Source organism: Centruroides vittatus, unplaced genomic scaffold (genome assembly GCF_030686945.1).
Source record: "Centruroides vittatus isolate TY-2023 unplaced genomic scaffold, ASM3068694v2 contig_1159, whole genome shotgun sequence".
Taxonomy (NCBI): domain Eukaryota; kingdom Metazoa; phylum Arthropoda; class Arachnida; order Scorpiones; family Buthidae; genus Centruroides; species Centruroides vittatus.
In genome coordinates, this window is record NW_027120745.1 from 2365196 (window position 1) to 2380786 (window position 15591).

At 28.4% G+C, this 15591-nt stretch overlaps 1 protein-coding gene and 1 pseudogene across 2 annotated transcripts in view; one reads left to right on the forward strand and one right to left on the reverse strand.

The window, feature by feature from the left end:
- The window catches only part of LOC136980702 (protocadherin-like wing polarity protein stan), a 33574-nt gene extending 20465 nt beyond the window's left edge, over positions 1–13109 (forward strand). The window contains exons 19-36 of one of the 2 annotated variants that reach the window (XM_067276895.1): positions 27–236; positions 1928–2114; positions 2188–2412; positions 3521–3635; positions 3758–3931; positions 4007–4139; positions 6234–6452; positions 7801–7954; positions 8034–8100; positions 10107–10173; positions 10295–10374; positions 10454–10622; positions 11023–11109; positions 11190–11424; positions 11540–11650; positions 11719–11757; positions 11831–12115; positions 12206–13109. In XM_067276895.1, coding sequence (XP_067132996.1) covers positions 27–236; positions 1928–2114; positions 2188–2412; positions 3521–3635; positions 3758–3931; positions 4007–4139; positions 6234–6452; positions 7801–7954; positions 8034–8100; positions 10107–10173; positions 10295–10374; positions 10454–10622; positions 11023–11109; positions 11190–11424; positions 11540–11650; positions 11719–11757; positions 11831–12115; positions 12206–12450 — 2802 coding nt within the window. In that variant the 3' untranslated portion in view covers positions 12451–13109. The remainder of the gene's footprint in view (positions 1–26; positions 237–1927; positions 2115–2187; positions 2413–3520; positions 3636–3757; positions 3932–4006; positions 4140–6233; positions 6453–7800; positions 7955–8033; positions 8101–10106; positions 10174–10294; positions 10375–10453; positions 10623–11022; positions 11110–11189; positions 11425–11539; positions 11651–11718; positions 11758–11830; positions 12116–12205) is intronic. The other variant, XM_067276903.1, reaches the window with a different exon arrangement.
- A 2192-nt stretch (positions 13110–15301) lies between these two features.
- Positions 15302–15433, reverse strand: LOC136980818 (U5 spliceosomal RNA; annotated as a pseudogene).
- Between the last annotated feature and the right edge of the window lie 158 nt (positions 15434–15591).

Consider the following 15591-nt stretch of genomic DNA (forward strand, 5'->3'; position numbering starts at 1 on the left):
TTAAAGTTTTATCTTCTTTTGAATAGTTATCCAATATCGAAGATAGAAAAATAATTTTAAATTCAAGTGTAATTGGTGATATTATAGAAAAAATGACCATTATCCATGAATTACAAAATGTTTTATTTGGAAATGATATTTTTATCATTTTTCAATTACTTCATTATATTATAAATTACGAACTTCAAGTGGAAAAGCAAAATTTATTGTTTTATCATGATAATGACTTTATTCATGTAAGTATTAGTATCTTGTATTTGTGTACATGTATATTAAAATGCAAACATTAATGCAGTAAGATTAGCAGATATCATTTAACATAAAATTCTACATAAATTTATGTCTATCCTAAGTATGTCATCTGATGGCTTCTCAATGGCTCTCTCCTCGGTAGTTTATGTCCTTCGTCTATTCCGCATGGTGCCAAAACGTACCAGAATAGCTGACACTCGCATCCGTCTCTTCCACAGCTCAAACCCCAACTGTCCTCATCAGTGGCGTAGCGAACATAACTGGCGCCCCCCTCCAGAAACACATATAGTTTGTCTTGGAGACCATTTGGGTGCCCCTCTGTGAGTGGTGCCCAGTGCATGATACATTCCCTTGCACCCCCTCTCTACGCCACTGGTCCTCACTCCCTCTCTATTGCCCTCCAGGCTACATACCCTTCTATTGTTTCACAACGTTCACTATGCCCATATAAGGAAATGAAGTTTGAATAAGGGAATTCCAGAAAAGATAGACAATAGAACAAAAGAGGAAAGCTATGAAAGAGAAATAGAAATAATAATAAAATATAAAATACGTGCATATAATTACAAAATATATATGGTGCACAGCCACAATAGTCATAAATCAGGACGGATAAGTTATTTTATAATTCTGGATTGTAAATTTTCATTGCTTTCCACATTAAAATGAATTGTTTAATTTCTTTCCTAGATTTGAGAATACTTCTTTTTAATTACTTCTTTGCAAACTGTATCTTATCATCACCAAGAAATCAAATAGACATTTTTGCAAATTTTAGCAAATTAATGATGATAAATTTTTTTGTCAACAAAAATTCTTCTTGCAGATTATTGCAGAAAAATTATGGTAACTGTTGTTTAAATTAGTAATTTATATATCATTATTTTTCCATTTAATGTTATACAGGGTGTCCCACTGAGAGCTGACCGACCTTTTAAAATTGCAAATAATTCTGGAATGCATAAACATAATAGCACACTGTAAAAAGTAAACATATTTAATGTCAAACAAATCCACATTACAAAAGGTGTTGAATATGTCTTCACCCAACATCCACATACAATGCAACACAATGTTACATATTTGTGAATGTCTTCCACAGCATGCCACTGTTGATGGCAGCAATTTCGTGATGGATATTTTCTTTCAGTTGTCCAATAGTCCTGAGTTTGTTTGCATAAACCTTGCCTTTGTCATAGAACATAAAAAAAATGTGGTAGGCTTAAATCAGGCAATCATGGTGGCCACAAACCGTTTGAGATGAACCAACTGCCAAAAAATGACTGGATTGCTTCCATACTGTCATGATACGTATGGTACATTGCCCATTCTATTGGAAATAATCTTTCTTAAGTTTATAATTGTCCAGTTGGTTCACAAATTTATTGAAAATGGACAAATATTGGTTGGTATACACAGTGTCTTCAAAGAAAATTGGATCAATGATGCAAGAATGGGTTAACCCTTGCTCCTCTTTATGGCATGCAATCAATTCTGCATGAAATAGTGAACATTTTGAGCCCTATTTTGTATCGTTACATACATATGTTGTAGAGTTATTTGCAAGTATAAAGGATCAGATCCCGAGTGGAATAACCTGTATTACCATAATTGTTTCAATTCTAAAATTTTTATCACTTTAACTTGTTATATTTACATAATTATACTTTTATAGAGTATTGTATTAACTTCAGGCAGCATTTTAAGTCTTCACTACTTATCTCAATGGAAACAAATATCAGAATTAACAGGAAGAGGCCCAGAATATTTATTAAACTTATTAGAAAAATATTTAATGGTGATAAGTAAGCCTGATGATGAAAATGTGATTTCACCTTTTGAAATTGTCACTGATAATTTAAGTATGTATAATTTAAAACTGTTTTTATAATTAAAATCACATATTTATGACTAATACACTATCATATTTTCTAGTTCTGGGTATAGACACAGTCGAAACTATGGTATATCTCAGTCAGTTTCAGAAGAATGATTCGCATCATCTTTCAAGTTTACCTTTTCTTGATTTTACTTTGTCGTCAAGAGCTCCTTCAATTATATTGCCTAAATATAACAATTATCCTAATCAGAAAAAAATAACAGGAGACACGACTAAAGTCTTTATACCATTAAAACTTATTGAATCAAAAATTCCAAAAGGTATTTTGAATACTAAATGATAATAAGTGTTCTAATTTTAAATATTGATTATTTTTTCATATATTATATACTTATTATATACTTAATAAATATAATATAATATATATATATATATTAAAAAACTGAACTAACAATAATTTAAATAAAAATTATATTAAATATCTAATTTTAAATAAATATAAATAAAATTTAATAAATCCTATTCATTTTTGATTGAGACAAACTGTAATAAAAGTAAAATTTAAGAAAAAACTGAAATAAAGAGACACCATTAAAAGAAATTGTCTATTAAGTGTGTAATCATAGCAGAAACAACATGCAAATAAATAAATGTTGTTTTGACCCAAGTAGAAACACTATTAAATTCATCAAAAATTTACTTGTATTTCAGTAATTAGTAAAATATAATTAAATGTTAATCGCATTGACTATGGATGTTTAGATATATTACAATAATTTCTAAAATTGTTTGCCTTAACCCCCTTTACAGTGAATTTCTTTTGTACTTCCATTCTTTCCTCTTCCAAGTGCTGCTATACTTCCATCTCTTTTGCCTGTTCTTTTATTCTTTGTACTTCTTCTAGGTATAAAGTCTTGCTCTTTTTTTTTGTCAACATCTTGTACTACAGGATGCATAATAAAGTACAAATTTATAAATGAAATTTGCGAATGCTTTGCATAGTAAATACTGACCAACTGCAGGAATGAGACTAATACTATGAAAGGGAACTGGTCATTAAGTGAGGAGTGACTGTAAAGTTAAGATATATTGAAATTTCATCTACCATATATTATTGAATGTACTTGGACTCTGTTTCGATTTGATAGAAATTTAAACTGATTGTTTTATTTAAAACCAATTCCACTTTCCTATTCAAGTTTGGAATGTATAGACTACTAGTTCTATTAAGATATGAATTTAATAATTAGTTCTGAATAATATCACAAATAATAATAAATTTTAAAATAAAGTAACTTCTGTTTTTCAATTTAAAATTTTTCATAATATTTTTACATAAAATGCATTATAATGATGCGTATAAATTTATAATTAAAGTTATATGTAATAAAGTCTGAAAAAATTTAATTAAGTTTCTTTAAATTTCAGCTAAACAGAAATATATTAAATCTTGTCATTTGTTGAAAAACTGTGCAATAGTTTCATACATTATTTATCCTACTATAGGAAAATTATTGCCTTCCTTCTATGATAATTCCATGAGGTAAGTGTTAAAATAGATATAAAATTTAGTCTTTATAATAATTAAATATACAATAACCTAGTTTTTATTCTTACGGAGTCTTTTATCCATCACATATAGTTAGTAATATTGTTATTTTACAGAAAATTTGATGGAAAAATAATTGAAATAAATTCTGATGTATTTACTTTAATCCTGCCTACTGTAAATAATTCTGTCCACAAATCTTTATCGGAAAATATACAGTTTCAGTTTCAAATGTTGCATCCTAATCATCATGGCGATATTAGATGTGTATATTGGAAAAACAATGAAGGGTAATTTTTTTCTTGTTGAATTATTTACACTTTTTTTTATTTTATTAAACATAATTGTTATTTATAAAACAACAGAGAAAGAGGAGTATGGTCGTCGGATGGATGTACTGTTGTCGGTAAAATGTATGATGGTTTGCAAAGTTTCGTTAATTGCTCGTGCAATCATTTAAGCAGTTTTGGTCTTCTAATGGATATATTGCCACAAACCGTAAGTAATTTAATAAAAAATTCAATAATAAATTATACTGTAAAATTTTAATAAACTGTTCAGTAAATTTCTAAAAATTGTAATTTTAATAATAATCATAATGCTAGTTTTATTTCCTGTATTGTGCATTATTTTTCAGAAAATTTTTATTCGTATTATAACAGTGTTTGTAGAATTTTGTCATGGCATAATACATGTTCGTTTTTACTTATATTATCTTCCTCTATCTTTGTTACAGTGAATAATAAATATATGGAAAAAACAAGCAAAAACTGTTAGACTAGACATTGCTTGTCGGAGAGATTAGTAAAAACTAGTTAGACTTGCATAACTGGTTATATAACAAAGAAACAAAGAATACACAGAGATTACACTGTCTTGACTCACGGAAGGTCGGTGCCGGAAAGAGGAGTGTGAAAGAGGTCACCGTCCCGAGGGGTCGACGGTGCCACCGACCTTTTATTATGTAATGGAAGAACGTTCACAAAACATTGCGACACAATTTGTTGTAGGTAACGATGTCGTATAACATTTGACAATAATTTCGATCGTTGATTCCGACAAAAACTACAATGACTAAAAAATATGGGGTCTTTCAAATTTTCTAATACAGCTCTTGCAGATGGTCTAAAGCAGGCCTGGCCAACCTGCAACCTGTCACGTTAAATTGTGTGGCCCACTAAGTGATATTATACATCTATTAAAACTTTTGTTTCCCATTATGTGTATACCAAAACAATTAAATAAATGAAAATTTGCATATGTCATTGTTATAATGCGCATGTGCAAGTACAAACTCTTGGTATAACAATAAAATCTTATTCATTTTGTATTTGTTTTATTTTTTTAAAAGCATGTTTGCCTAAATTGTGGCCCACCGTAATGTTACACGTAATAAAAGTGGCCCACGAAACAATTTGGGTTGGCCAGGCCTAGTCTAAAGGATGGTCTAGAGAAGTTCCCTTGTTGCATGTGGACTGTAGTTATTTCAATGTAATGACTATTAGAACAAATTTACTCTTACAATTAATTATACTTTTGCTTTATGAAATTGTTATTCAAAAAAGCAAAAAGTATAAAAGAAATCTCAGAGGACAACTTTCTCTCCTGAACCTATCCATGTCATATTATCAAATAAAATTGATTTATAATAAGAAAATATTATAACAAGTACTGATTGTCAGTTATAACTGTTTGCATAAAAGGATGCTTATGCACTGAAGAAAATATCAAGGTTTAGATCTGTTGCAATTGTTATTGTATTTGTAAATGTGGCACAAAAGCCAGCACTTTGACTAAAAATTTGGATCTTAGATATGATGTCATAATGAAATTTATAAGCTTACTGAACTTAGATTTTATTCTAACTATATAATGTATGCTGGATGTCACTTAAACATTTATTCAGAGGCAAAAGTGCTTTTTCCAGTATTACATGATTGTATGCATGTGATGCATGCTTGTTCCAGTGCTAAAATAACCAAAGGAAATGAATTTAAAACCATTTAGCGTAATATACAAATAAGCTCTATTTAGAAGATAAAGACAACAATGCAGAAATTGATATGAAAAAATGAACTTTATTTTGTTAAAGAACATGTTGAAAATGATTGCCTTCGGTAGCAATTAAATGTAGATGATTGAGCATGGCATTATGGATGACATTCCTGGTGTCAGTTTCACAAGAATCTTGTATACAGGGTATTTTAAAAACATACTGACAAACTTTGAGGAATTATAGAAAACGCCAAACACAATCAATTTTTGTTAATAAACACATAAGTGAGCTGTTTTGGCAATTTAGCAAATTAAAGTTTTAATTTAGAGCTAATGATTGCATGCTGCAAATTAATCAATTTGCAGTAGCCAGTGAGAATATAGCATTTTTGTTTGTTTTCTTGCTTTTGTTGTTTTGTGATAAAAATATTAATAAAAATTGCTGAAAATGTCAGTTATATAATAATATTTACTATGCATTATTATGTTTGTAAAGATTTATAAATAAATCTCTGTTTCTATAATAATGTATCTTTTTGTGAGAATAAACAAAATTGTGTAATTTATTATTAATTTTTTTCTAATATAAAATTACAGAAATTAGTAATGGAGTCTGGATCTCAAGGTGCATTCTCATATTTTGGAATATTACTCTCCCTTATTATGCTATTGACAACATTAACAGTTTTCTGTCTGCTACAAGGCAATGAAACTAATAGTAATACAATTCATAAAAATTTAGTTTCAAGTATATTTGTTGCTGATTTAATATTTCTGATTGCATTAAAAACCCAAGGTAATCATTCCTATCAAGGGGTAAGTGTTCATGTTTAATAACAAATTTATAAATAAATAATAAATTAATATATAAATTAATAATTAAGAAATTTTTATTTCTTATTATTAGTAAAAATAATAATCATTTATAATTAATATTACTTTTACTAATAAGAAATAAAATCTTTAAGAGTGCTTTTTAATAATATAGAAAGATTCTACGTATTTCATTTGTTCAAAAAAAATGGCAAAAGAGGGGCCTGATAAGGAGAAAAGGCTCCTTTCATCATCATATAGAATTGATTATATGGAACTGAATCATACAGAACTTATAAAATAATTGTATGTAGCAGGGGTGGGCAAGCAAGAGTTCAGTGGGAGCCGAAATGTAGGTTTAGCAAAGTGCATGGGAGCCACAGTTCTGTATTGTCGTGGCGGGTAGTAGGGTAAGGCGTGCAATTTTATTATATAATATCAATATAATATAAAACAAATATTGAATTTTTTTAATAAACATATTTTCACAAAATTATAAAAATAAAAATAAAAAACAGAAATTAACACTTTCGGCAAGAGCCGCATTTGCCCATGCCTGGTATATAGTAAGACCCTGGCATATGCAATTTTGCTACTTGTTTCAGATTTATGCTATTGGCAATCCAGAAAAATAAATGGAAAATATGTAAAATAAAAATTCTTAATTGTGTGCTAAATCTGCACCATTGTTTTAAAGCGTTTGAAATCTTGCAGCATCTCGTTCTGGAAAAGCATTGCTGTGATTTATTTCTTTGTTTTGAACTAAACCATAAACATAAACAGAGCATAAACCAGACAAAGACTGGTACTTGCATCAGTCTTTGTCTGGAATTCTCAATTGTAGCACCTGTCCACATGATATCGGGGCTTCTCTTAGTTTCATTTGTGCTAATTTTTTTGCAAACATCACTCCAAAATGCAAGAATAGTTATGCTGATAGCTCTGATAAACTGAAGAAAAATTTTTTTGATTTAATGAGAAAAGAAAAAGCCTGCTTCTGAAATTTACTAGTATGTTCCAAGATCCCTCACATAAACAGAAATTTGCATAAAATAGCAAACACCATTAATTGTTAAGTATTTTCTATAACAACATACCTAGCACACATTTTTTTATATAAATAAGACAAAGAAATAGTATTAACAATAGCATGATGGTGTAAATCATAAAAACAACTTTAAAAGTAACATCTGACAGATCCCTGCTACAATTTCAATTTAAAATGGATATTTGTTTTATTTTAATCAGAAAAATGTGTTGGGGTTAAATACTATAAATTTATATAAAAATATTATTAATAAATGAAATAATAATAATAATAAAATTATTTTTTTATGCTTATTTTTAATAGTTTACATGCAAGATGATGGCTATTCTTTTACATTACTTTTTCTTGTCTGAATTCTGTTGGATATTTGTTGAAAGTTTGCATCTTTATCGTATGTTAACTGAAATGCAGTATATAAATAATGGTCAGATGAGAATATATTATTTCATTGGATATGGTAAGTGTAAGATATTTAAATTCATAAACACAATTTGATTTTACATAAAAATGTTAATTATTGATTCAATATATGTAAGGTGTACCTTCTATCATTGTTGGATTAGCCGTTGGACTCCATGCTGATCAATATGGAAATGATATTTTGTAAGTTCTTTTATGTATTTTATGTTTTGAATTATTTAAAATGTTTGATCTAAATTAATTCTAATAGTTTTTATTGGTTCATGTAACCCTTGGTGCCAAGATGGCGGCTCGTCTCTGATTCCAGCAAGGAAACAGTGGGATGCACGTTCTAACCTAACCTAACCTATTCTAATAATTTGGTTGCTAATAATTATGGTAATTTATTAGAATTGGTTAGGTTAGGTTAGGACGTGCATCCCACTGTTTCCTTGCTGGAATCAGAGACGAGCCGCCATCTTGGCACCAAGGGTTACATGAACCTTTTTATTAAGTATATATAAAAGAAATGAGTGCTTAATTTCGTGTGTATCAAAGATGTAAGTTGAGAAAATTAATTAGGAAAAGACATTAATAAAAAATTGTAAATCTGAATCATTTAAATGAAAAAGATTGAATTCGGAATAATTTAGAACATCAAGAAGGTTGAAAATCATACAAAATTAATTGCCTGCAAATGAGTATTCAAGTGTTTAACAATAAACTATACTTTTGTTTAGTTGATCACTATCTTAATTAATAACCATTTCTTAGAACTAAGATTGTTTAAGGCAGTCAAAAATGTATTTAAAGCTTTTGGAAACTTTCACTTCTATTGTCAAAAACGTTTTACATAATTAAGATACTGTACTAGGATAATCAAACATGCCTCAGTGATGGAATCAAGTAAAACTAATGCAAAATGGATCAAAAGATTATTGGAATAGGACATTAAGATTACATATGAAAGCATAAACAAACAGAATTTAGTGAACATCAAAAAGGCAACTACTGAGATGGACCCATGGGCAAGGGTATTTAATTTCATTGTTTTATGTGCAGTTTGCATTCAAACTGCATATAAAACAATGAAAGTTAATATGTGGGTAACACTAACAGGAATTATTATTGTCCATTATGTTGTATGACTGTAACAGCCCCTGAACTAAGTTACAACCAAACAACATGGTCATGATCACCTAAGGTTTAAAAGGAATAATTAAAGGTTAAAAATACTATAATGGACTAAAATCAGTGAGACTATAATTATTACAAGACATCTGGGTGTACACAATGATTACATAACAGTAGGATTTTGTATAATGAACAGACTAGTTTAAAGCTTACTAGTGGAAGAACATACAATACTTATAATATGTTAATATAAATTTACTTATAATACTTTAATTCTTACCACTGCACCACATCCAAGCTCTATGCTTTCAAATTTCGGAAAGATAAAATATTTATCTTGGAGTCAGGAGAACTGTCCTCAGAGCTTCTTTGTCCAGTGGTGAAGGCAATTTCTCAGGCAGCTGGAATAAGGGCAATTTCTCCAGGAGATGAATCTGGAAAGAGAGTGAAGAGTAAGGGATACAGAAGGATTCAAAACAACCATGGGTCTTTCCCTCTTGGATCAGGTTTTAAGTATTTTTGGTTACGTCCCTTGGGCCACAATTGATCATTCATTTTCCAATCTAAACGTTGTCTTCTCTGACATCAGAAACAAGATACCACTTTGAGTTAAGAATGAATCCCTCTTTTCAAGGTTTGAAGAGTTTATCTTTGTCACTCCTTCACTTACTGGATTAAAGTAAATGAAGGGAAGACAACACTCGCTTCAAAAATTACATGCAGAAATAAAGCATTACTTCATTAAGGTGGTGTCAGCAAGTTTCTCTGTAATTTTGGACTTTAAAGTGCATGACTCACTCCTATCTCTACCATTATTGTTATAATATTTACATTTTTCATATAAGAACTCCTTAATATAAATCAAAATCTATATATCTGCTTCCTAACAATTAATTATTATGTGATTTTTGCTTAAATTTAAATATTGTTAAGTAGAAAAATTATAGATTCCATGTTCAGAATGACATTTTTTATTTCTGTTTTTGATTTAATAATTAAACCATAAATGTTCTTTACATAAATATTAATAATTTTTTTAAAGAATACAAAATTTCACTATTGAATTTCTTTTTTAGTTGCTGGTTATCTGTCCATGACAATGTTGTTTGGAGTTTAGTTGCTCCCATCTGTATTTTAATTGTGGTAAGATTTGTCAATAGTAATTTTTTTAATATACGTTTTAAATTATAAATATAATAATAATAATAATAGCACATATGAATATATAATAATTTTATTTACTTTAGTTTTTTATTATTTATAGCTTGTATTAGGAATGTTTGGTTATTCTGTACATTCAACAGTCGATGTTAAAGAAACAATTACAGACTTTGGAAATGTTAGGTATGGTTAAAAATTTTTATATTATGATGATAGAGCAAATTTGTCATTTTATTCGATATTTTTTATTACAATTATGCAGGACAATTTTATGGGTAGGAATTGTTCTGTTGCCGATTTTAGGTGCCACTTGGATTTTAGCGGTACTCTGCGTAAATGAATCTGTATCGGCATTGCATTACACTTTTATACTCTTTTGTTTAATTGAAGGAATTTATGTATTTTTTGGATATTGCATAATTAATAAAAAGGTATGTACATAAATGCAAATTATATTTTCTGCTTATTAGTAAAATTTATATAATTGAAATTTATTAAACAAAATGGATTATCAAAAGGTACATAATTTTATCCCTTACTATTACATTAATTACTTATCTATTATTAATAAAGATTTTTTTTAAATAACTCTTATCTTAACAAAATAATTAATTTTGTCCATGTATTTTATCATTGTTTTGTAATATTAATCATATTTATTTTACAATTTTAACAAATTAATAATACAGTTGTAAAATAATAAAGAATTTTTCTATTTTTAACTGTAAATACTTAAATTTTATTATTAATTCTTAGTATTTATTCACTAAATCTCTAAAAATAATAAAAATTATACTCTAACTATCCTGATTATTTATAATATTATTTCAGGTTCGCTTATACTTGCAAACAGTCGTATCGCAAATAATTAATAATGTAAATTCTTTACCTCCTATAAATAGAGTTAAAAATACCAGAGTAAGTTACATTGGAATTGTTGTAAAATACACAAAAATTTTTAAAATAGGATATATTTCTTATGTTTATTTTATTTTAAGTCAGTGTACCGTGCGCCATTTAAAGTGCTTCATCGCAGTGTGGGCATTTCTACGTGCTCATCCACTAGTCAGTCTACGGCAAAGACATTCAGTACACCTTGTCGGTCCGAATCTCAATATCACCCAAATATTGTATCGGTTCCGCCAACTTATGGTTCTGCATTAGATGTTCTAACTAATCCAAGATCTATATCAGAATTTTCTCATTCTTCATCAGAACAGAAAAAATATGCAGGTATAGTTTTAGTTTAATATTTAAAGTTCCTTCTTCGTTCAATTGAAATAAGTTAATTGCTGTTGTATGGATAAACAAATAGTAATTTTAAATATGGTTGTTTAATAAAATATAGAAAATGAAGAGAAATTAGAAAAAATTGTTAGCGATGAATCAGCTAGTAGTTATTCATATCACTCGTCGCAAGAAACAGTTCATGCAAATGGAACAAGTGAAGAGAATGGTAGTCAGTAATTTTTTATACAATATTACATAATAATAATTCAGTTAATTACAATGTTATAAATTTTATAGATAAAACTCCAACATCAAACTCAAATAGTGATATAACAGGTAAATTAGCAAAGTTTTGTACTTGGGTTTAAAATTATTTAAATGTATTCATTTGTTTTGTTTTCTTTTTTAGAATTCAAAGTCCCTCCATTAAGATTACCATCATGTCTATTTGATCAAATAAAGCAGCCTTTACCACCTTTAGAATTTAATAAAAAACCTGATAATACTTTAAATAAGTGCAATATTTATGAGGAAGAGAAAGAACAAGAATTTTATAATACATCAAATAAGCAAGATGTAATCAATAAATCAAATATAACTTCAAAACCAGCATGTAATGATAAAGTTGACAATGCTATCAACATTCATCACTTAGGCTCATTATTAGAAGATAGATTTTCTCCTCCACTAATTGGTAAGCTTAAAATGTTTGATTTTTTTTTCTTTATTTTCTTTTACTGAATATCATATTAATATAATTAATTCCCTTCTTACTACTTTCTAGACGATTCTGACAATTCTGAATCTGAAATATCAGACTTATCTGATAAAAGTAACTCTCTCAATAATAAATTAATATATTCTGACTATCAAAGTGTAAATAGGACTTGCCCTTATCAATTGGTTCCACCAGAACTGTGTACAGATTCTAAGACGGATCTGCCAAAAAAACCTTTAGAATCTACTCGTCCATTGAATTTAATTCCACCTTTAGCAACAGCAGAGTTATCGTCGTCAGATTCCGAATAAAAAATTTTATATTTTTAATAAAACTGAAAAGAACATCTAAGAAAACAAGATAATTGTGCCAGAATAGATTTTGATATGACAAACAACTGAAAGAAAGAAGCTTCCGAAAAATTATAATCATTTATTAAGAATATAAAACTCATAATGTTAAGAATAATATTAATTATTGGATTTTTATATTCAATTTATTTTAAAATAATTAAAACTATCTAAATCATTTTTTATAAAATGAAGAAAATGTCTTGTCCTGTGGTAAGATTATGCTGCCATAATGAAATATAATGAATATTGCAGTGTCAGTGATGCTTTAGAAGAGTCCCAGTTGCAGTGTTGAGTGAGCCTGCTTGCATCCACTTATGCCAAAAATCTATGGGATGTGTGTTAAATATATAAATGTCATAAAAGTTCCTACATGTGAATGCTAATATAAAATAATAAAAGAATATGAAAATGTGTGGTCCTGTAACACTCACAAACTGTTAGATTGGATTGGACAACCAATACAAATAGAATAAAAAATTATAGTCTATTATACTTTAATAGAAAACTGTGCCAATAAAATAATTGAAATATTCAACAAATTTAAATTCTTAAAAAATCAACTATTTCAATGCTGTAAAAGTTTATACATTGTCATTTTTCTCTTATTTATTATTATTTTATTTGTTTGAAAATTTAAAATTTCATTTCTGTTTGAAAATATTTACTTTTTGTATTATATTTAACTTCATCTACCTCATTAAAATTTTTATATAATAATGAATTAATCAATGTACAGCATGGCAAGTGAAGTTGAAGCAGCGCTAACGTTTTTGACTCGGTTAACATCATCCACCTAGTCTAGAATATTTCATGCACTGACCAAAATTATGTCTTAATGTAAGCAGGCTTCTTTCTTCTCCAACTTATCTTCAGGTCTATCTCTAATAATAATAATAATAATAATAAACCTTTTACTATTATTAGAGATAGACCTCAGAGACAACTCAACTTTATACTGACTCCTAGAGAATGATAAGATTCCACGGATGAAAAGATGGAGCAATGGAGTGTACATCATCCCGTCCATAAACAAAGAGACTGGCATCGCAAGGCAGTAAGAACGGGTTCGGCCGATCCGGTCACGGACAGACCACTTTTTGCCGTCAACGTTACAAATATAATTTTAATCTGTGTGAAATTTATAACAATGTAATCGACACCTGTTTAAACTGCAGAAACAAAAACTCTCCCCCCATTACCTGGTGATATCTCCTTTGTGTATTGTAGTGTTATCCAAACTACATGCAAGAAATCTGACCCTCAAACATATTTGACAAATCGCTTAAAAATGTTTTATATGGTCCATATACATAAAAATATGGTATATATAAAATATTTGTGGCCTGTCTAGTCATGACTTACTAGCATACCACTTTAATCTGTCCATGCCTGAAAATAGCTGGAAAACATAAGCATTCCTTCAACTTCACTCATTGTCAAAAGTGCATTGATTAATTCAGCAGATTAACTACAGTGGCTAATTCATCCTGGTTTTTATATAATACATTACAAAATGTAATTTTATGCAACAAATACATATTCATTTATTGTATTTTATTTTCCAAATGTTGCTAAAAAATTAGTTTTTAATCTGCTGTGGTTATTATATTTATAATATATTTTAAAAAATATATTTATTTGAAATGATGCTCAATTTTATTATTATTATATTTTTTTTTATCTGATTGTTTTTCTGTGATTTGATAATTTATTATATAAATTTAAAAAAATGTTTTCCTGAATCTTAATAGTACATAATTAAGAAATGAAAGAAAAAGGTACTTAAAGAAAAAAGATATTGATGGTATTATTTCAAAGATTAGTCTAGTCATTACAAAACAGAGAATTTTAGATGGTGTGCATCCGATATTGTATATAAAATTCTATTACTGATATTTTTGTGTGCACATTATCTGTAAATAAAATTTTATGTATAGAATTTAATATATTTTACTTACAGAATATCTTTCTACAACAGTTTCATACACAGAATTAAACTGTGTTTGGTTTCTTTATATGTAAAAAAATTACATGTAAAAAACAGTTGATTCATATTTTGTATTCAGTAAGAAAAATTACTATCTTTGTATTAAAAGTTTTACTTTGGATGTTTATAAAACTGGTGTCCTTTCTTGGTTAATGTTACCTTAGGTAGCCAAGATGGCGGCTCGTCTCTGATTCCAGCAAGGAAACAGTGGGATGCACGTTCTAACCTAACCTGACTTATTGTAATAATTTGGTTGCTAATAATTATGGTAATTTATTAGAATAGGTTAGGTTAGGTTAGAACGTGTGTCCCACTGTTTCCTTGCTGGAATCAGAGACGAGCCGCCATCTTGGCTACCTAAGCTAACATTAACCCCTTTTCTTTATTTTACATTTCTAATTTAAGACGAATTAAAATAATAACTTTGCAAAGATATGTTAAAATAAATTTTTACTGTTATTATCTTAATATAAGATCTATATAAAGCAAAATAATAATAATAAATTAATACAATTATTGAAAAATCCAACTGTAGGTAAACTCTCGGACGATTTTTAACGAATACGTTTGATTTAATAAATACTTCCGATTTAAATTAGTGAAGTATTACATTATTTAATTATTATATAGAAAGGTTTTTGTATAGAAAACATGCAAATTCATCCTAATTGTTTGTGAATAACAATAATAACCCGACTAAATGCTGTCGGATGTCTGAGGACAAACTGTTATCTCATGCGCGTACGGCTCCTACAAGAGGAGAGAACAAAGAAACTCACCATTCGGAGTTCTGGATTTTTTTCTATTTTTTTATTATTGATAAACCCCATCGAGTGTGGGGTTACAAAAATAGCCTATAGGCTCATCGTTAAATTCCCCTCCACGGTAATCTTTAGTAAAAGGCGAAATAAGATAAAGCTTATCGGGTCTAATGGGTAGGGGAGGACTGGGCTACTTCGGCACGATAAGAATAAGTTAAATTTTGTGTAACAAATACTGCTGTAAACAGAAAGAAAAGCGTTGTATATTGTCTATCAGAATGTAACCATGCCATAGAACTGGCTAAAATCAGTTTGAAAATAAAAATAATCATAATAATAATAACTTTATAA